This window comes from Spermophilus citellus (genome assembly GCF_964194105.1).
Source record: "Spermophilus citellus genome assembly, chromosome: 15".
Taxonomy (NCBI): Eukaryota; Metazoa; Chordata; class Mammalia; order Rodentia; family Sciuridae; genus Spermophilus; species Spermophilus citellus.
The window spans coordinates 92240969-92262158 of NC_138195.1; the positions used below are offsets into that span (position 1 = coordinate 92240969).

The 21190-nt window shown below is 48.4% G+C and overlaps 1 protein-coding gene across 1 annotated transcript in view; it reads right to left on the reverse strand.

The window, feature by feature from the left end:
* LOC308634241 ((E2-independent) E3 ubiquitin-conjugating enzyme FATS) overlaps nucleotides 1-21190 on the reverse strand; it is a gene marked incomplete at its 5' end in the record, with an annotated part of 217664 nt that overhangs the window by 67627 nt on the left and 128847 nt on the right. The window contains one exon of the mRNA XM_081267968.1: nucleotides 6613-6704. Coding sequence (XP_081124094.1) covers nucleotides 6613-6704 — 92 coding nt within the window. The remainder of the gene's footprint in view (nucleotides 1-6612; nucleotides 6705-21190) is intronic.

Sequence of the window (21190 nt, forward strand, 5' to 3'; positions counted from 1 at the left end):
TCTATCATGTTTATTTATAAAGCACTGCAAAAAATGGCATGGCAGTCTGACCATACCCTAGCATTTAGTGAATGCACACAGAGTCCTGAGCAACTTGACATTGTTACATGTGCTTAAAATGAACCCTTGAAAGAAACTGCATGAGGCCAGAACTACTGGTAACTACTAAGTTCCCACTGCTTGTAGAGAATCTTTTTTGCCTTGGAGCCTGAAGGCATAACTGTGGTGCTTAGTACATAAAGCAGCAGTTTCCAAGATTCTAACATGCATGAGAATCCCCAGCAGTCTTATTTATAATTGCAGGTTCCCCAGCTCAGAGATTCTGATTTGTAGGTTGTGGCATCTTCATCGCAACCCAAGTCTTGAAGATTCTTATATAGAGTAATCTGGGGAGCACAGAGTGAATGGTGAGGCTGCTAATCATGTCAAGAGATCACTTTTGGGAGGGGAAGGACCCGCTTCTGTGAGAGGAGGGGACCTCTTTGCCCAGGATGTGGTAAGTCATCAGGGTAGCAGTGTTGTTCAGGGCAGGATTAATTTTCTCAAATAAGTGACAGTTCTCCTCTAGTTGGACATTGGATCCTGCATGTCCACACATCTACCAGAGGTCCCTCATGTGTGATCTTGGCAACCCCAGGGGTAAGGGAAGACAGTCATCAGCTTGCTCTTCATGGCATCTTGACCACCTTATGAACACTTACATTTTTAAAGATGTGTGAGAAGTTGCAAATTCAAAAGACAGGAAATGGGCAAATAAAGACTAGGCAGAAAAGTCATTTAGAATCTTCATTATTTAAAAAATAAAAAAAAAATATCTCTGGCTCTAAGACAAGAAGGAGGATATCTAACTCTCTCTTTGAGTCTCACTGCTACTCCCTGCTTCAAGGCTGCACCTTGTGGGTCCCTTGAGGGGGGTCTCTAAGGCCTGGCTCCTGGGAGCCGTTATAGGCAGGGCCTCTCCCCAGCACTTCTGAAACCACATTGCAAGACCCCAATGGCTAGCCTCATCCCCAAGTACAGTAGAGTCCCTGAGAGAGGGGGCTTTAGGAGAAGAGCAAGAATCAGTATTTCTTTAAGCCCTCAACATGATTCCAGCTTCTGATTCTGCAGCACTCCCACCCCCTCTCCAGAGCACGTTTCCTGGGGCCGTGGTTTACATGCAGAAAACTGAAACGCACCTGGGCTGACTTGACAGTACACAGTCCCTCCCATTTTAGTTAAATTTAGCTCTGATAATAATTGTTCCTGTGCACCCCACGAAGTGTATAATCATACCCAGTGGGAACTCCTTTGACATTGGTCTTTAGAGAAAAAGCAAATACTGATCTTAGAAACTACAGCATTGATCTTAAGTTTCCCAAAGTTTAGACCAGTGATTACCTGCAAGGGGGCTGCAGATTTGGGGGTGCCAACATCCCTAGCCTAGGTTGAATCAGGGCCTGTAAGGATAAGGGCCGTAATGTAATGTGTATTCTTATCCGTTCTCAGGTGGTTCTTCCACGTGAATCTGGGGAAAAGAGGCTGAAATTACTTAGGCCACCTGTCACCCAACCAGAGCCAAGGGCCCTCAGACAGACTACCTTGCTTTCCATAGCTCTAGAGTAAGGGGGGGGGGGGACACTGTGCAACGCCTATGGACAGAGCCCTCCTCGCACTGCAGTCTCCTCCCATATCAAGGTGTGTTGCTAAGGATGTGCAGATGTCATCTCAGCTTGGTTGCTAAGGATAAACAGACGTCATCTCAGCTTGGAGCCAGGACAGAAAAGACCCTGATTGTTGATGCCAGCCTGTCCCCACTCTTGGGCTGAGTCAGAGAGCTCCCCAGGGGTGCACTGCTGAAGGCTTCCCTGGGGCTGCCTGAAGCTCAGGCCTGAGGGTTACCCTGGAGGACCCGGGAGGACTGAATCAGGAGTGAGCCACATTTCATTCTCTGGGACCTGGCAAATGTGACTGTGATTTTTACTCTATCAAAAGAAAGAGGTGAAAGCCATAATGAACAGTGTGAATTTGAACCAATTTTTGAAGCTCTAAAATCCTTCACTATGTCAGGGTGACACTGATGACAGCCCAATTTCAAAGAAAAAAAAAACTATTTGCCCTCTCTTCTCACAGGGAAGGTGTGGATAGCAGAAAAGACCCCAGGTAGAAAGGAAGTTCCTCTTACAATCCAGGGAATTTCCTTTCCCATGACTCAGCAGAAGCCAGTGGCTGATCTGCAAACCTAGCAGAGGGAGGTGGCAGCTCCACTGAACTATGCTGTATCCCAGAGAGGGGCCCTATGGGTACGTTGGGGTTCATCTGAATTGCACAAATGGCACTACTTCAGCACATATCCAATACACGGAAATGTTATTACTGGGAATGTTGAGTTAGTCTGCTTTTAGGTGCCAAATCTGTTATCCATAGCGTATAGTCATGGTTAGACCATTTGTTTAATTACTCCTCTGAAAAATACTTAGAGCACCTACTACATGCCGGGTGCCATGCTGGGCCCTGGGGAGACTCCTGGTCTCATGGAGTTAACAGCCTGGAGGTGACATGGAACAAGAGATCAAATATCAGGGCAGAGTATTTCCAGGATTTAGACTTCACTTTGTTTGACAAGAGCCCCAGAAAATAAATTGAGAGAAATTAAAAAGGAAACATTGGACTCTTTGCTCTTAAATATATATGCTCCTCTTATAACTCTTAGTCATCACATTCCTATTTTCTTATTGAGATGCATTAAATAATCAAAGATAATATCCAACCACCTAAAACCTTTATTGGTTTGCTAGGGGTGCTATAACAACACTCCCAGTCTTGTGGTCTAAATGGCAGCAATTTATTGTCTCACAGTCTGGTGGGAGTCCAACACCGAGGTGCCTGCAGGGCTCTTCCGAGGCCTGTTTCTTTGGCTTGCCGATGCTGTCCCCTCCCAGTGCCTCATGCTATCTTCCCCCTGTACTTGGGTCCCATTCTTCCTCTATCTATCTATCTATCTATCTATCTATCTATCTATCTATCTCTCGGCAATACCAAGAATTGAACCCAGGTCCTTGCACAGGTTAGGCAAGTGCTCTACCACTGAGCTACCCCAACTCTTTTCTTTAAGGACCATCAGTCATATTGGGTTCAGGCCCATCCAAATGGCCTCATTTTAACTTAACTATCCCTTCAAAAACTCCAATCACCAAATACAATCACTTTCTGAGTTGCTGGGGGTAGGACCAGGAGAACTGGGAGGAGGGGTCTGATTCAGCCCATCATAGAATATAACACATCATTTTGAGTCTGGGAAATTAAAGAGACGAGAAAGAGTGGTTGACATTCCTAAGTCACCTGCTACTTTGAAAACTGGGCAAATTTAAAAAGTAGTCCCATCTTTTATAGCAAGCACCTTCCCAAATCAAGCTATTTCAGGGTGACACTCCATCTGCTTTTTAGATTGGGTTAACTAAACGTGGCTTTGTAGAGAGATTTCTTTCATCTAGAATAAAGTTAACTGATGTAAGGTTTGATTTGAAAGGACGAAGAAAATCATCTCATATTTAAAGTAGCACATTCAAGGTTGGAGACAGGTCAGATGAATAGTCGGGTTTAATGTCTTGCTTCCTCAGCAAACCATCCATTGCCTGACCATTACTGACCAACACAGCTCTACATTTTCTTTCTCATAGATGCTGTTTTAAGTATTGATTTTTTTTAATGTCTCAAACATGATTTTGTAGAGCTGGTAACTGCTTTCATAGTTTTATGCTTTTTATTGACCGCTTTTAACTTCGTATTTATGCCATAAGGCATATTACTAAGAAGGGCAACATTTCATAAATTGAAATAAGAAAGAGATAAGAGGTGGGTGATCAGAGAAATCAGATCCTGAGGCACTGGAGTGAGGATGCCTCTATTCCTGTAGCAATTTATTTCTCCAAAAGATAAGCATCTAAATCCGATCTGTACCTTTGAAATCTGTATTTTTCTCCATGACACAATTCTTTCCTTTTCACTGCTGTTCTGCAACCTACAATGTCTTTCCCATACAGATTCTCTGGATACATCTCCCCACAGGTACTCTACAGCAGTTACCCCCACACCTGCTGCAAACTGGCTCGGCCCTGCAGGGCGGACCTAGAATCAACTAGGTAATTCAGCAACCTAGCAGCATTTCATCCAGAATGTAAGAGCATTTCAGATGAGTGTGTCCACTCTGGTAAGAAGCAATGGGGAAACACAACTTTGAGATGAATGGAAAAATCCAAGCTCTCCTCACTCCTCACGGTGAACATCGTCTTTCCATGCAGTTACTACAGACTAAAAACTGCATGATAGACAGCAATGGAAAGCTGGTGAGAATTCTCCACCCCAATATTTTCACTGTGGTACAAACACAGTTTTCCATGTTTAAGTGTGCATTTATTTTGGTGGCAGCCATCACTACACTCATGTCCAGAAATCTTTTTATCTTACAAAACTAAAACTTGTATGTGTTAAACAAAAACTCTCCATTCCCTCCACATCACAGGTCCTGGAAAGCATCAAGAATAATCCTCTTAAAAGGTAAATCCTGGTACACACAACTGCAACTTACAGCTAGCGTCAATTAAAAATAAAAATTATCAATAATTTAAATGCCATGGAAAATTGCTTTGCAATAAAAGACAGCTATGGAAATCGATATATATTATAGTCTCAGACTTTTGTCAAAACAGACATGGGGAAAATAAGGAAATGTCATACACACATATATTTCCTTATTTATGTATGTCTGTATTTTCCTAAGTTTGCAGAGTTGTCATTTTATTACCAGGAAAAGTTAAAAAATTTTTAGAAGACGACTGGTCTCCATATTTCACTCCTTTTAAATAAGCACTTGGCAGAAGAGGTGCCTTCCTATCATTGCCGTGGCTCCGATGCGTTGTGGAAGGGAAAGCCATCAATCTTGCGCAGGCTCTGGAGAGAGGCAGAGATTGATGGCACTTGCCCAGGCAGGGCATCTGCTGGCGTGTTCTACCATCCCACAGCCGCCTTCTGACACGCACAGGCATAAGCTTTAAAGGCTCAAAGTTAGGAGGGAAACTTGAAAGTCACACTACCTATCAAATTAGATGATCCAGGTCATTCCAGGGTAGGCGTTTAGAAGGCATGGTTTCCGGGACCCAGCTGGGTCATGGATGACCCTGTGCTAGTTCAAGTGTGTGCTCCAGGGATCCAGCCCCATGGCTCCAAAGAGCTACATCATCATTAATGACCAGAAGCTGATTCATTTTGACACCAACAAGAAAATACTAAAATCTGCCAGCCCGATGTGAAAGGCAGGTGAGAAAGATGAGCAGCTGGCATCTTTCTTTTAATAAAAGAGCAAGAATCTATCTCAGCAGTGCCCCTGCCCACCCTCGGTCCCGCCCCTCCCAGCCAGCATCTCTTCCCAGCCCGGCTCTCCAGGATCTGCTGCTGCTCCTCCTCATTTTCCTTCCTCAGTTGGGGATCCTGCTCCTGTTCCCAGGAAAGAAGTCGATGGCAGTGGCACGTTTACATTCTGAGACGGTGAGCTCAGCGCTTCCTGCAGGAAGACTTTCATGTCCAAGACTAAATATCAGGACCCAAGTAGTATCCTTTTTCTATATTGTGGATTTGGGGCCCATGGTCCCTGAGGGACATGTCGAGCTTTATTAAATGCAGAGCTAAATCAAAGTAATATTTGAGCCAAGTATTTTGGGGGGAAAAAAACATTTTAACAAATATGTTTATTAGTTGAATCTGTGATCATAGGATGATTTTATAATTCTTTTTCTCTTAGAATTAACAAAAGTTGGCAACAGAGTATCGATTTGTGACAGACAGCAGATGTCTTGTAAACTGTAACACCTGGGACAGGTCTCTAAGGTGAGACCATGCATACTTTTATATTCTGTTAACAGGAACAAGCCTTCCTATGTAACAATCCTGCAGAGCAAGTTAAGAACAGAAGCCCAGAGCCAGATAGCTTAGGAGAACAAGATTTGGGACAAGTTAAATGGTGAAGCTTTGTTTTTCTCATCTGCAAAATGGATACAACACTGTCTGCCTCCCAGTGTTGGCAGAGGGATTAAGTGAGTCAGTTGATTAGATGGTGTGGCATGTGATAAGGTGACAATATTAACCACTGTGTGCAGAGCTCTTTGTTCTCTGGAATCTGAAATATTTTGTTGTCTAAATATGACCCCGAATTTTCTTTCCTGCTTCACACCACTGACACGTTCTGTAGTTAAAACCACCTATACTAGCTTGTTAGATTTCAAAGCATCTCTTCCTGATCTCAAAAAGATAGTAGACAGAATAATATCCCAACACACACATACACACTCTCTCTCTCTTTAAGACACTAATTTTGCTTTAAAATTGAGGTCAATCACCATATTCTTCTATGATACCACCAACTTAAAAGTTCTTGGTGAAGATTATAAAGGATTATTAAATACACAGTGTCCACATTCATGTAGTAATTCTCAGTCTTTGGTGGTTAACTATTGTGCTGCATTAATTCAAGTTTAGATTAAACAAAACTAAAATGCAGACACGTCTCCAGGAGGCCAGTGATCATATTTCATGGTCAAGTGTGCTTGGCTGACATCTCCAGTCACCAACATGTGTTACCTTGGGGAAGTCCGGGTTCCTCTCTAGAACATCTGATTGGAGATTCCGAAGGGCAATTGGATTGTTAGGACTGCAGTGGTTGTCCCTTGGTCCTAGACAAAAGAAGATAATATTGCTACATTTAGCACATGTAAGGATAAAATGGAATATATAACTTTACCATAAAATTTAATGTGCCCTACTATTTTATACTAGCCCACAGTGAATCTAATACATTCCAACCCATGAGGAAGTTTTGTATATTCCCTCATGTATCTGGCTCCTTTCCATTTACAATCTCAACAGTCTATTATTATTTGGTTTGTTAGACTGCAAGATCTCTTCCTCACACAGTTGTTTATGTTTCGTAGATTCAATAACAATCAGAATAGCTCTATCATGTCCTCCAGTATCCTGAGTTTATGCCCAGCAGAAGAGAAAATCACACCTCCAGATTGCCCAGCACCACTGGAGTTCACAAGGAAGAAAAATCCTGGCGATCCAGGAGGATTATGAGTTCAAAGCCAGCCTCAGCAACTTAGTGAGACCCTAAGCAATCCAGCAAGAGTCTGTCTCTACATAAAACATGTTAAAAAGGAGGTGGGGGTGGGGTGGGAATGTGGCTTACTGGTTAAATGCCCCTAGGTTCAATCCTTGGTACTAAAAAAGAAAAAAAAAGAAGGTAGAAATACAAGACCAACCTCCATCCAATCTCTTAATGCCGCCATAATTGCAGGGGCCATGTGACTCACACACTGCTATTAAAACCCTTCTAGGGCATCTGCAGATGACTTTGGAGACTGCCATGAGATGTACGTGTGTGTGCACCCCCACAAGCATTTCTACCAGGACAGCTCAACATGGATGCAACTCCAAAGCTTCTCAGCCTAAGCTTCCTTTCCCATAAATCTGCACTCCTGACTCACGCAGCCCTGAGTAGACATGGGGGGGGCCTGAGTAGACATGGGGGGGGGGCTGAGTAGACATGGGGTGGGGGGAAGCACTCTGGAACAGAAGTCAGATTTCCAACTCTGCTGGGACCTCAGGCAAGACAGAGCCAACCTTAGCTGCCCGCCCTGAGCAACAACAACCCGTAAGATGTCACGCGATGTTGGCCAGACTGCTCCTGTGGGAGTGTGAGCCAAACAGGAAGCCCCATGCAGGGAGGAGTCTGGGCAGGGCCCTGGAGGCCCAGTCCCCACACCCCATGGTCATCTTTCGCCTCCACAAGGAGAAAGTGGTTGTTCAGAAGGCTACGAGGATGGCCTCCAACTGCTGGTGCCGGCATGAGGAAGAGGAGGTTCAGGGAGTGGCCTCTACACTGGAGCCCTCCATCAAGAGCTGGGGTGGTCGCGTGCGCCTGTAAACACAGCTCCTGGGAGGCTGAGACAGAGGAATGCAAAATGGAGGTCAGCCTGGACATCAAGGCGAGACCCCATGACCAAAAAAGAGAAGGTTTTAGACAGAATTTAAAGCATTTTATGGAAAAAAAAGATATGCTATAGCATTTTCAAGTTGGTAGGTTTGCTAAGGGTCAGGTCGTGGATGGAGAGAATTTAAAGGGTCACCATTGTTCCATTCAAAGCCTGGCTGACTCACTTTGTCCTTGGGTCTGTCAGCGCTAGCCTAGATGTGTGGTTACTCTTCCATCTGTGGCTGTCAGGGAGGGATGGAGACGGTCATCCAGGAGGATGTGTCCAGATTGCTTTCGTGAAAAGCACACGTCGGAGACCTTACAGGTCTCAGGGATTCCTGTGCACAGTCCCTGTGTCTTGAACTGGCAGTAAAGCTGAAGGAGTCAGAAACCATCTGGCTCTGGTTTTGTGCCATTGTGCATGGGTAAGGACTTCAGAATCTGCACAGCCTTTGGGCCCAGACAGGTCTGGGTCTGATCCAGCTCAGACCTGAGCTGACCTTCAGTAAATGAGCTATGTGCCCTCTCTGAGCCTCTTCATCCATAAAATGCAAACAGTAACACTGCCTGCAAAAATGCAGCCTGTCCCTCAGTGTGCTGAGGAACCATTTGAAAGCTCTGGGCAGAGATGGGGCACGAGGCCAACGTTCCATGAAGGGCACCAGTTGCAGGTGTTAATGCTCATGGGTCAGGGCAGCCCTCCCAGGGCACAAGTAGTCACGTGTGTGGCTTTGGGCAAATTACAATCAAGCCTAGTTCCTCGCACTGAAGTGTAGATAGTGACAGTGTCTCCATCATATGTTACTGAGAATGATTAAGTGAAGCCACCGACCGGCCCTGGGTGCCATGTACAGAACCTAACACTGTGCAGTGAGCACTCGCTGCTGGGATGCAATTCATCAGGAGCAGAGAGGAAGGAAACAGCCACACTCAGTTCATCAGGAGCCATGTGTGTTTCCTGTGGCTGCTAGAACCAGCGATCACAGCACACGGGCATGGTCCTGCAGTGCTGCAGATCGGAAGCCTAACAGAGGTCCCACCGGCTAATATCAAGGTGTCAACAGGGCCGTGCTCCTTTCTGAAGGCTCCAGGGGGATCCTCTTCCCTGCCATCAGCGGCCATGTCCTCTGGCCTCTGTTTCCACTGTAGCAACTCCTTCTCTGCCTCGGCTCTCCTGCCTCCCGCTAACGAGGACTGCGGATCTGATGGAGCCCACCTGATAATCCAGGTACCCTCTCCATCTCAAGATTGCTGATCTCATCACATCTGCCCTTTAGTCACAGAAGGTCATGCATTCACAGTTCCCAGGACTAGGACACACGATATCTTTGGGGATTTTTCTCGCCCACCACAGTCTGGGGAGATTCAGGTAGATGCATTGGTTGGAATGTGGGTTCTTTAAAATAATGACATTCATATAGCAATATGAAGAAGCACTTAGAATGTAAAGTTTATGGAAAGGAATCGAAAGCCTATGAATTACATGATGTCAGCATTAAAAAAAAAAAGCGTGGGGGAATCCACAAAAACAGTAAAATGGTCACTGCGAGAAATCGCCCTGGTTAAAACGAACTGGCAGTGGGTGCAGACCCTGAGCAGTGCAGGATAAATACCAGTAATAATAATACTGTAACCCAAGTTCAAATGAGAGCTGTGTGATTTGTATAATCCACTTAACCCCATTGATACGGTTTCCCACCTATGAAACGGAGGTAGGGAGCTGGCGCGGTTGTGCCCGGCTCAGTTCCCCTGTGCTGGGGCCGCTGCTCTTAGGAGGTCAGTATCTCCTGACCCCCCTCCTCTGAGAGTGATTCTAAACTGTGGACAAAAAGCCCTAACAGGTGTCTGCTCTAGAGCATACACCAAAGGCCAGAGGCTGGGCCCTTTCCTCCCTGTGAAGCCTCCCTCACCCGCCCGTGGGCTGTTCCTGAAGGGGCGTCCCCACACCCACATGCCCTCAGTCTCTGCCACAGGCCCTGCTTTCTGGAAACCAACCCGAGGACATCAACAAAGCCAGCTGGGAGGAAGTGAGGCAGCATGGGCGGCGAGGCCCCAGGCTGAGAGCAAAGGTGGGAGACGCTCTTTCCTCCCTGGGACTGTAACAGGAAGTCACAGCTTTGCTGCCCAAGGCCTCAAAGCACCTCCCAGGGATCTTCCAGCCAAGCAACTGGGAGTGGGGGGAAGGGGGGAGGGGGAAGACACTTAAATGGCCTTGTCCCTGTGTGGATTTAGACAAAAGTAGAGGGGGCAGGAGGAGGGGACAGAGCCCCAGCAGAGGTCCAAGGGAAACATGGCAATGTCTCAAGGTCAAGATTCCCGCAAACATCCAGGAAAACCCAGCCTATGTGGAGATGAGCCAGCCACGCACAGATGAAGCCCAGCCTGTCTCCACAGAGCCAGCAGACCAGCACCACCGGGTACTGCCTAATGACCAATCCATCAAGGACGTGCGGATGCTGAGCTTGGAGTCCACTTCCCTCTAAGTTGGGCCACTAGTGTCAGAAACCTGGAGGGCACCCGACTCCTGCCTGAGGGACCTGCATCGCCTGCCCATGTTTCTAGTCTTACAGCAACCAACGATCACTCTGAAATTTTCACTCTACCTTTAATAACATCCTTTTTTTTTCTTTTGTAAAACAGAATGACTTTTCAAATTTAAATTCAATCAGTCATCTCTGTGAGGTGTGATGCTGTTGACTCCCCCAAGCCTCTGGAGATTCTTTTAGCTCTGACTTAGAGAACATGGTGGATTCCTGTCTGTCTGCCTCTGGGCTGCTAAGTCCTGCCTGCTTTGGTGGCGTCTCCCTGACAGCTGCCCGTCTGGGCAGACCAACTGTGCGCACAGCCCTCAGACTGGTGCCTCCCAGTCACCTCCAACTCAGCTCTTCAAGGGGGAACAAAGCCCCCTTTCTTCTTCCTCCTCCTGGGTCCATCACCTTGGGGAGCCACCACCACCTGTCCACCACTCACAAAGCCAACAGAGTCCCCTCTGCACCCTCCCTATCCTCCCTGCAGTGCCCACCTGAAGCTGAGGCTGGTTTTGTGTTGAGGAGAAGGTCTGCTCATGGTATCAGCGACCTCCCCATGCTGCCTGGTCTTAGCAAGGTCACAATCAGTCTGGTGACCCCAGCAGCTGCATCTCCTGGCAGGTTTGTCAAACCCCCTTGACATGGCCAGTTTGTGACCTGGTGGGGGTCACCTGCTCCCTCAAAAACTCTTATGCAAGAAAACATTTTTGCCCCCAGGACAGGCCCCAGGAACATGTGTGCCCAGGATGGGAACCTTCAACAAGCTGCCTCCCCCTGGCCGCACTCCTCACTCCCCACACACACAGTGTGAAGTTTCCTCCTCTGGCAAGGACTTCCTGATACACCCCCACCTGCAGCCCCCAAGCTGTGCTGGGGCCTGCACTGTCTCCTGGGGCTGCTCCAAGTAATTACCTCAAGCCAGTGGCTTACAGCCCCAGGGATTTATTCTCTCAGTTCTGGGCTGGATGTAAAGTCAAGGTGTCAGCAGGCTCAAACTCCCTCTGGGGGCTCTAGGGGAGGGGTCTTACTTGCCTCCCAGCTGCTGGTGGTTGCCAACAGGAGTGCTCCTCGGCTGGTGGAAGCCTCACTTAGGTCCCATGGGTGCACTTGCCTGGAAACCTCTCTCCTAGACACTGGTTGTGAGCTTTAATAAGGTCTGGTCTCATCCTAACTTGATAACATCTGCAAAGACTCTTCCTCTCCATGAGGTCACACTCACAAGCTTCAGAGCTAGCTAGGCCTCACACACCCTCTGGGCAACACAATTCAACCAGCACCCCAGGTGTCCTTGCCCCACCGTGGTCTTTAGAGGACATCTCATCCTAGACCCATCTCCTCCTCCTCCCTTCCCGGGCCCAGCACAGTGGCTAGCCAGCTGAAGGCACTTAGGTTGAGGATGAATATGTTATTATATTTGGATATCTGCAGGGGAGTCGGAACATACCTTTCTCATACAGTTTGAATATATTCCATTGATGTTTCAAAGCCATTTTAGACAGATTCAAAGGCCTTTAAATGACAAGGATGTGTTTCATAAATAAACAAACAAACAAAAAAAGCAGCCGAAGTTTACATCTGTAACTACGCTTGGAATGGGCCAGGCCCCACCCTTCCACCCTGGGCCACAGGGCCTCACAGCTTCCAGGTGTGATGAGGTCACCAGAATGTTTGCACGGCAACCAGAGGGGCAGGGGCCACCCAGGTGCCCCTGCTGAACAGCAGGAAGAGCAACCTCCACCCAGGCACGCAGAGGAGGCTTCTCTGACAGGCAACGCAAGCTCACGTGAGCCTCAGCGTGGGCCAAGGGGCTGCCTGGGCACTGCCTGCTCTCAGAGGAGCGTCTCTCTTCCCACCCTGGCCACACTGCTTTAGTTTCCATGTATTTTGATGATGCTGGTCCCTTGTCCAGCAGCAGTTTAGTTGGTCTGAAAGCATTAGTCTACCCAGACAACAACCCGATGCTAAACCGTTCAACCCACTTGCTAGCATTGTTGACAAGCAAGTTTAAGTCGCTGGGCAACGTGGTTTAGCATCACGAATGATCAGTTTTCACACAATCTAAAAAAATCTTTGACACTGAGATATAATGAATATTGTCTTACGATTTATATGCAACTAAATTTGAGGTGACTTACACAGTAGTCACCCTGTTATCTCAGGGCATATATCCCAAGACCCCCAAGTAGAGCCCAAAACTGTACACAGCATCTAACTACAGATATTATGCTTTTTCCTATATGGATATTTATAATAAAGTACAGTTTATAAACCAGGCACAGTAAGAGACTGTGAATTATTTCTGGCATTTGCTCCTCTATGAAAAAGGAAGACTGACATATACTTTGAGGGCCTGGGAAATATTAAATGTGTAAATCACAGTTTTCACAGGCTCCTTTAGTGGGAGGCTTTCACACAGTGGCTTTCACACAGTGGGCCCTCCAAAAAGTAGAATGCATTAATATCCAGTTTCACATATAAATTTCATCTCTCCCAGAACATTATGGTGTGTAATACACATGTTTTAAAAGCCTGTATGCTGAATTTTGCAGCCCCCAGGGGCTCTAGCTGATGGAGGCCCCTGGAACCCGAGGCACAGTCCCCCTGGCTCCTGGGGTCAGGGCAGCATCCTGTGTGCTCCCACTTGGCTGGAGCATGGGTCTCCTCTGGGGACAGGCAAGCCCCCAGATGAAGGACTGTGGACAACCCAGCATGCTGGGGCACCTGGAGCCCAGAACAGCTGCAGGGCCTGTTCCCGCAAGCGTTCTCGTCACCTCGCCCCCGCCCTGGTGCAGCCAGGAGTCCCTGAGAGCCTTGTCCACGAGGCCCTGCATCAGGTGCCTGGGGTAGTGATGAAGGCAGCACAGGGTCTGTCCTCTGGAGAGCTCACAGCCTGATGGGGGAAGGAGACAAAAGTCTTTTCAACACAATGTGGATTTGATCATTTCCTCTCAGGGGTTGGTAAAGTACACAGGATGCAAAATTTACCACTCAGCCATCGTCAAGTGTCTGGTTCAGTGGCACTGAACGCTCACTGTACTGCACTGTCACCATCCACCTCCAGAACCTTCTCCACCTTGCAAAACTGAAACTCTGTCCCCACTAAACCTTAGCCCTCATTCCACCTCCCCATCTGTGATGCGAGGAGCTGCAGGGTTCTGCCCAGCTCTTCTATGGGGTCCTGTCCTGCCATGGACAGGCCAGGGGGTAGGGGACTTGGAGAGAGGGGGTGTGGGGCAGCATGGGGGTCTCCACTTGAGCTTGCTCCTTTCATTAAGTGGAAAGTGGCGTTGTGCATCGGGGGTGCGGGGGGCACTCTCGTCTGCGTCCCACCCACTGAACAAGAATCATTATTACTGTATTGTTTGCCGCTGCAAGAAGGTGCTGGTAGGAAATTGGGCCAAAAAGAGGGAATCCCCACCCCGAATTCAGCCCAAGTGAGACCAGGCTGCAACAGGATGCCTTGGTCAGACTCAGTGGCCGGGCCACTTTTTGCAGGATGAGCAAGGGTGACTATCTGGTGTTTGTTCAGGGCTGTAGGATAACCGGCTCACCTGGGAGAAAAGTGGGACCGCCTGGAATCCTCTTGCAAATGAGGCCGCAGCGAGAGCCCAGCTGTAAAGCCACATGTCCAGTGGGACCCGAGAACTCGTTGGCTCAGGGTTCATTATGGAAACAAGACGACAAAATATTCTCCTAAGATGCAGGATGGATTTCCTATGCAAGTGCAATGTGACCTTCACTGTGAGACTGTGAGCCTCCTATGTCTCCTCCGTTCAGAGTAGTGAGTCTGGAGCCTGGAGCTGGAGCCTCGGAGACGCACAATCACAGGCTCCTGCACGAGCGGGAGCCGTGAGGCTGGCCTAGCATCTGAAAGCCCAGATTGTCAATCTCTCATTATAAGAGCCATTAGTGGCACACTGCACATTGGGAGTCCAGGGACAGTCACTGTCATGGACCAGAGCTGAGAGCCCAGCATCAAAGAAACATCTCAACCTGGAGGTGCCCACCCACTCTGCCATTAGCCAGTATCCCCACTTAGAAACCCAAAGGGGCCTCTCTACAACACTCTCAGCAGCTCATCAGCTGCCGAGAGACAATTAGACCCAGGCTCTGTTCTCCCCTGGGGGGTTTTCGTCCTGAGTTCTTGGGGCTTTGGTTGTTGTTGTTGTTGAATGTAGCCAAGCTCTCAGCACTTCCTGGGCCCTGCTCCCTGCTCCCTGCCTCCTGCACACAGAACTCACCTGCACAAGAACCAAGGAAACCATCCCCTTAAATGTGCAGGCAGCCAAGGACCCAAGGCTGCCTGAAATCCCCAGGTATCCACACCTACCCCAGTGCAGAAAGGGGACAGAGGCTTAGGTAGGGGAAAGGACTTCCTAAGAAGCCACAGCTGGGAAGGGGCAGAGGCAGCCTGGCTCCAGCAGTCTGACCAAAGCCCCAGATCTATGACTGTCTGGTTCTCTTCTGACCACATCCCTCCCTGCAGGGCTGAGCTGCTCTCTCCCCATCTCCGATTGAGCTTTATTGAAATGTAATGGACATAGCATAAAGTATCTCTGGAAAGGGTCCAATTCAGTGGTTCCAGAACATTTTAATCATCCCTAAAACATGCCCCACACCCATTTATTCCCTTCAATCCTCTTGCCCCAGTTTCTGGAATTCACTAACACACTTCTTCTCTGTGTGTTCTCCTATGCTGGGCATTTCAGATAATGAGATTCTGTGACATGCAGCCTTCTGGGCTGGGCTTGCTTTACGTATAATCATGTTCATGAGGTCCATCCATGTGTAGTACACGTCAGGATCTTGTTCTTTATCATAGCCAAATAATATTCCATGTATGGACAGGCATATATTGAGCCTTTGTCACCTGATGGGATCAGGGTTATTTCCACTTTTTGGTTATGATGGATAATGACACTATGGATACTTAGGTACAAGTTTTTGTGTGGAAAAACACATGTGTACCTAGGAGTGGAACTGCTGAGGCACGTGGCAACTCCATATTTAAACTTCTGATGAGTTGCCCAACTGTTTTCAAAAGGGACTGCAGCATTCTGAATTCCCAATCGTGTATGAGGAATTCATATTTGGCCAACACTTGGCTTTGCCCACATTTTTGATTACGGTCATCCTGGTGGATGTGAGATCTGCTTGCAGTTTTGGCTTTTGTTGGTTGGTTTGTTTGAGTATGTGTCTGTGTTTTAAGGACACAAACACTAGGCCACATCCCCAGCCCATTTTTTTGTTTTTTATTTCGAGACAGGGTCTCACTAAGTTGCTTAGGGCCTCTCCAAGTTACTGAGGCTGGCTTTGAAGTGGCAATCCTCCTGCGTCAGCCTGCAGTGCCTCTGGGATGCAGGTGTCACCACCACACCCAGCCCTTTGTGGTTTTGATTTGCATTCCCTAAGGATCAATCCCATCCAGTGTCTTTCCATGTGCTTATTGGCTGTTTATCTTCTTTGGACAAATGTCTATTTCAGATCCTTTCCTCATTTCAAAAGTCTGTCATTTCACAGAAGCTCCAGAGAAGGATGCCTTATGATGCCTCCCCACCCACCCCACCCCACCCCGGCCCAATGGGCACAGGAACCAGGGAAAGACAGCATTTCATAGCCATGTGCTTGGACTGATACAGGCTTCGAAGGCTAAGAAACTATTCTTGAGCTTGAACCTAGCTTGACCACCTACAAAGTTTTGACAAGTGTATGAGTCATCTAACTTCCCCATGCCTCAGTTTCCCCATCTGCTAAACAGGGATCATGACACTTTTTATTGGATTGTCACACGAGCTAAGAGATGTGACCCATAGAGAGCCCTGAGCACACTACCGGGCGTGTTGGAAGCACAAGTCATTTATTTATTTCTGCATCTACTGTCTACACCGCATCTAGTCACTGAGGTTACAGCCATGAGCAAACAGGGCAGAAAAATCTCTCCCTTCATGGAGCTTATATGCAGCTTAACATTCTCAAAACAGTTAACGATGCTAATTATTATTATGATTTAACACTTTTGCTCCTAGTTGCAAAATAAGTAGCCGCTCATCAGAAACTAGAATGACAAGATAACGGAAGTTGCACTAATGAGCTTTATAGAGAAGTGAGGCATTAGCATCAGTAACTGCGCTCTCTGCCAGCTCCGGTGTGAGAACTGAGCGCAGACTCAGAACCAGAGCCACTCCACCTGTAATCCCAGCTACTCAGGAGGCTCAGGCAAGAGGGTTGCGGGTTCCAGGCCAGCCTTAGCGATTTGGCAAGACCCAATCACAAGATAAGAAATAAAAAGGGCTGGATCAGTGGGAGAGTTACAGTCCTAGGAAGAAAGACGCAGAAATGGGGATTTCAGGGACTGGCAGAGAAGAACTAGGATCTGGAAAGAAGCCCTCAGACAAGTAGAGATGTGAAAAGCAGGGAGGCTGCAGGATACCAGTGGATGTTCCCATAAAAACCAAACCAAACACCATGTGTCGTGCCAGGACAAGCAGCTATGATCCTGAAAACCCACACCGAATGCCTACTCCCAACCAAACCCCCCCATCAGCTGCAAATACCCTTCAACCTTAAATGTGAAAGCAAAACGTGAAAAGCTTCTGACAGGATAAAATAGCTAATATTCACATAACCCTTAGAAGGAAGGGCGCCTCGGGGGTGATCCCACAGCATCTAAGGATTTTATTTGGGTGCTTTCTGATGGTGAGTGGCTTCCATGAGGAGGTCAGCCACAGATCGTATGTCTGGGCCCCACGGAGCAGGCAAAGGGCTGACAGCAAAACTGATGTAAAACTCCTGTAAATTAATCTGAAGAAGACCAGCAACCAGTGGAAAAGAGACAAAGACTAGTCAGGTTGATCAAAAGAGAAATAGTAAAGAGAGAAATGCAAAGTGAGATCACCACACAAGACTGTTTCGTATCTGCCGGGTTGGCAAAAAAACAACCACGCGAACCCTGGCAAGGATACGGCACTAGGGGCTTCTGCTCATGGCTGGGGAGCACAGGCCACAAGGCCACTGTGAAAGTCAGTGGTAAGCAGAGGACGGGACACCCACCAATCCAGCAAGTCTCAAAAACCAGCACTCCATGGATTATAAAAGGGACCATACCATTTTTTTAAAGTATCGCCAAAGAATTTAAAAAGCTGCGAATTATATGCTAAGATGTCATTAACTTGGGCTGGGGATGTGGCTCAAGCGGTAGCGTGCTCGCCTGGCATGCGTGCGGCCCAGGGTTTGATCCTCAGCACCATATACAAAGATGTTGTGTCCGCCGAAAACTAAAAAATAAATATTAAAATTCTCTCTCTTAAAAAAAGATGTCATTAACTTTATTTATTCTGAATTCAGGTATATTAAATATAAAATTTTTAAAAATACATCAAACAAAATGAACACAATATGTGCATTTAAAAAATTCTTGCACATTTGCACTGGGATATACAAGACTGTTCCTAGCATCGTTGCTTTTAATGGGATTTAAAAAAAGAAATATGAGAAACAACCAAAATGTTTTTTAGCCAGAGACTCTACATGTAAGTTGTGAGCTATTCATTCCTCTATCAAGAATGAAAATAAACAAACTGGAGGTAGGCATATTAATGAGGATAGCACAAAAGCAAATCGGAATAAGGACAGAAATCAATGAAAAAGTCATAGAAAAAAAATCAACCAAGTAAAAATTCTGGTTCTTAAAAACCGTCAACAAAATTGATCAAGAAAAAGAATTTAAAACCCACAACAGCCATTGTTAGGAATGCAAAGGGTGGCAGCATCATGAAGCCTTCAGATGCAAAGAGGCTGATGAGATATGCTATGCATTATCTCTATGTAAATAAGTTCAATGACATAGGAAAATAGATGCTCATTGCTTAAAAAATACCCCTTACCAAAATGACACAAAAGGAAACAGAAAGTCTTCTAAGTCCTGTATCTGTTAAAGGAATTGATTTGATATCAAAGGCCTTCCTTTTCCAGCCCAAGAGGGTTCCCGATGGCTTCCCAGAAGGTGGAGGGAAGGAGGTAGAAGACAGTGCACTGAGCCAAGAGCCGCAGGCACATAGGAAATGGGGGTTCTGCAAACATTTGATAAGAAACAGGTCGGCTGCAGAACCCTGGAAAGCAGGAGGCCAGCCTGACTCTAAGAGCAGAACCTGGTAAAGACATATAAGGAGAATAGCATCAAGAGGAAAAGACAGCTCAAGCATCTCCCCAACGCAGACCAACAGCCCCAACTGTGATTTTGGCCCCCAGGAGGCATTTCTTGGTTGTCACCACATGGGACAGGGTGATGTTGGCATGGAGGGGGTCGCGGCCAGGATGCTACAAATGTCCTAGACACACGAGAGAGGCCCCGGATGCCGACAGTTCTGCAGATGAGGGATCCTGTCAGGAGCACAGAAATTCTTAATAAAAAATTATCAGACAGAATCCGACAGTACCTCATCGGGTCCGCTCATGCTGGCCAGGTCCTTTTCCTCCGGAACAGTGCTGGGACAGCCGGATATCTCACTGGGAGAAAGGGCGCCAGAGAACTCCACCTCCCACTAGCTGACTGGAGGCGAATCACTGACTGATGGAGCCTGGAGCCAAAGCTCTCAGAAGACAGTGCGGAGGACAGCCTCGGGAACTGCGGGGGGCAGAGCTCTCCTCCACCATACCCAGAAAGGAACAGCCACAGAGGAAAAACTAAGGATGACTCCATCACAGTTAGGAACGGTCACCAGGATGGAGGGTGAAGGCGAACCACAGACAGGGGCAAAGCCCTCGAGAGCCATCCTTCCGTGAAGGGACAGCCATCTGGGATATTTGACAAGTGACTCACAGCCAGACAACCCAACACACAGGGAGTCAGGAGCACCCCACTCCTCCCAGGGGGCTGCGCCCAGGCAGTCCCTGCAGCGCGCTGGCCCTGCTCCTGCAGGACTGGCTCTGGAGCGGAGATGGGCTTCCTTCCACCTTCCAGGGAGCGTCCCTGGGCCTCAGCTCACGTCCTCCCAGCCCAGCCTCTTGTCCCCTCCACTCGTGGCTCTATGCTTCCAGGAGGCCGCCTTCCTGGCCAGTGGCTGGTGTCCCATCTGCATCTTCATCCCATGCCCATCCCTCAGTCCCCAGAAGCCATGGGGCCAACAGCACTCCTCCTCTCTGAGGCTTGGCCTGGGGGCTTTACAGGGCTTGATCACGGTGGGGAGTGGGGTCTGGATCATGGGAAGAGGGAAGGTGGTGTGCCACCATCCATGTCACTCATCCCACGCGAACCCTGCCGTGCCCTGGCCACGGACTGAGTTCTGGGGTCCGCGCTGAGCGTCACAGGCAACATGCTCACCCTTAGGTCTCTTCCCAGCCATGGCGTGCTCAAGTTAGCCCTGAGAACTCGAGATCGAGGGCACAGCTTTCCCACGTCCTCTGAACACAGACAGAATCCGACAGTACCTAATCGGGTCCGCTCACGATTGCGAGCCCTTCTCAGTTCAGGGGGAGTCCGCCTATCATTTGTGGGTTAGTTCAGAACATTTCCTTCCAGAAGCTTTGTCCCCAGACAAAACATGCCATTTATTCTGGGTCCCGGCCCACCGTGTGCTGTGGAGATTGGGGTTGCTCCCTGGATGGAGGTGTCGGCCCCCACCTTGTGCCCCCAGAGCCAAATCCTGGCACAGCAGACCAGGCAGCGGCGCGAGCTCAGACACTGGAGGACATGGCCCCCACTCCGACTTTGGCAGGGAGCCTCTGGCCTGTTTGCCGTCTGTGGACTGAGGGTGCCCAGCACACAGCCTTTCTGGAATTCCTACTGCTTGGAAAGCTCTTGGGCAGGTGCAGGGCACATGGCAGAAGCTAAGCAGTGGCCGCTGCCAACAGGGAAGAGAGAATATTTAAGGTTTGCTGAGCTGGGCTGCACGACCAGCGCTGGGTCTCGGAGGACGGGCCAATCCGAGTGCTCAGATGGTGTCTTTCCTTTGAGACCAGGACCCCTGAGGGAGCTGTGGCCAGAGTAGACCAGAACCAAACTGCAGGTCCTTCCAAGAGGAGGAGGAGGACAGTCAAGAAGCCCTGGTGAGAGAGGAACTGCCAGCCCCAGGCCAGCCCAGGCCAGCCCAGGCCACCTCAGGCCGTCTCTCGCCCTGTTACCAGCTCCCTCAGGAAGACCCTGCATGGCACGGCCAGTATGAGGGTCCCAGCCCTCCCTGAGGCAGGGGGCTTGGCTGCTGGTGCCCCTGGTCCAGATGCTCACATTCTGGGCTTCCACACGAGCCTCAGAACTCCCGCATTTCATGGCCAGCTGCTCCTCTGATTCCGTCACTTGAGAATTTCTGGACACTTCTGCCGTCTCATTTTCTCTGGTGCCAACGTCTGTCTTTCTTTGCAGGGCCTGTTCTGACCTTCATGACTTCCCCCTCCAGTTCTCTAAGTCCTTAGGCTCTGTCCCAAAGCTGTCTGTCCTGCCAGGCAAAGACTCCTGCAGTGTGTGGGAGACACGGTTCCCCCTTTCACAGGTGAATCGGTGTCATATACCAAGACCAGGGAGCACTTGCTGCTCTCCAGCAGGTCGATGGGCCGGCTCTCCTAAACCTCTCACTTCCAGAGGAAGACAAAGAGGCACCAGGGGCCCTGCAACCTCCGTCTTTCTACCAGGATGTCAAAGGCCCAGACGGGAACTCTGGGCTTA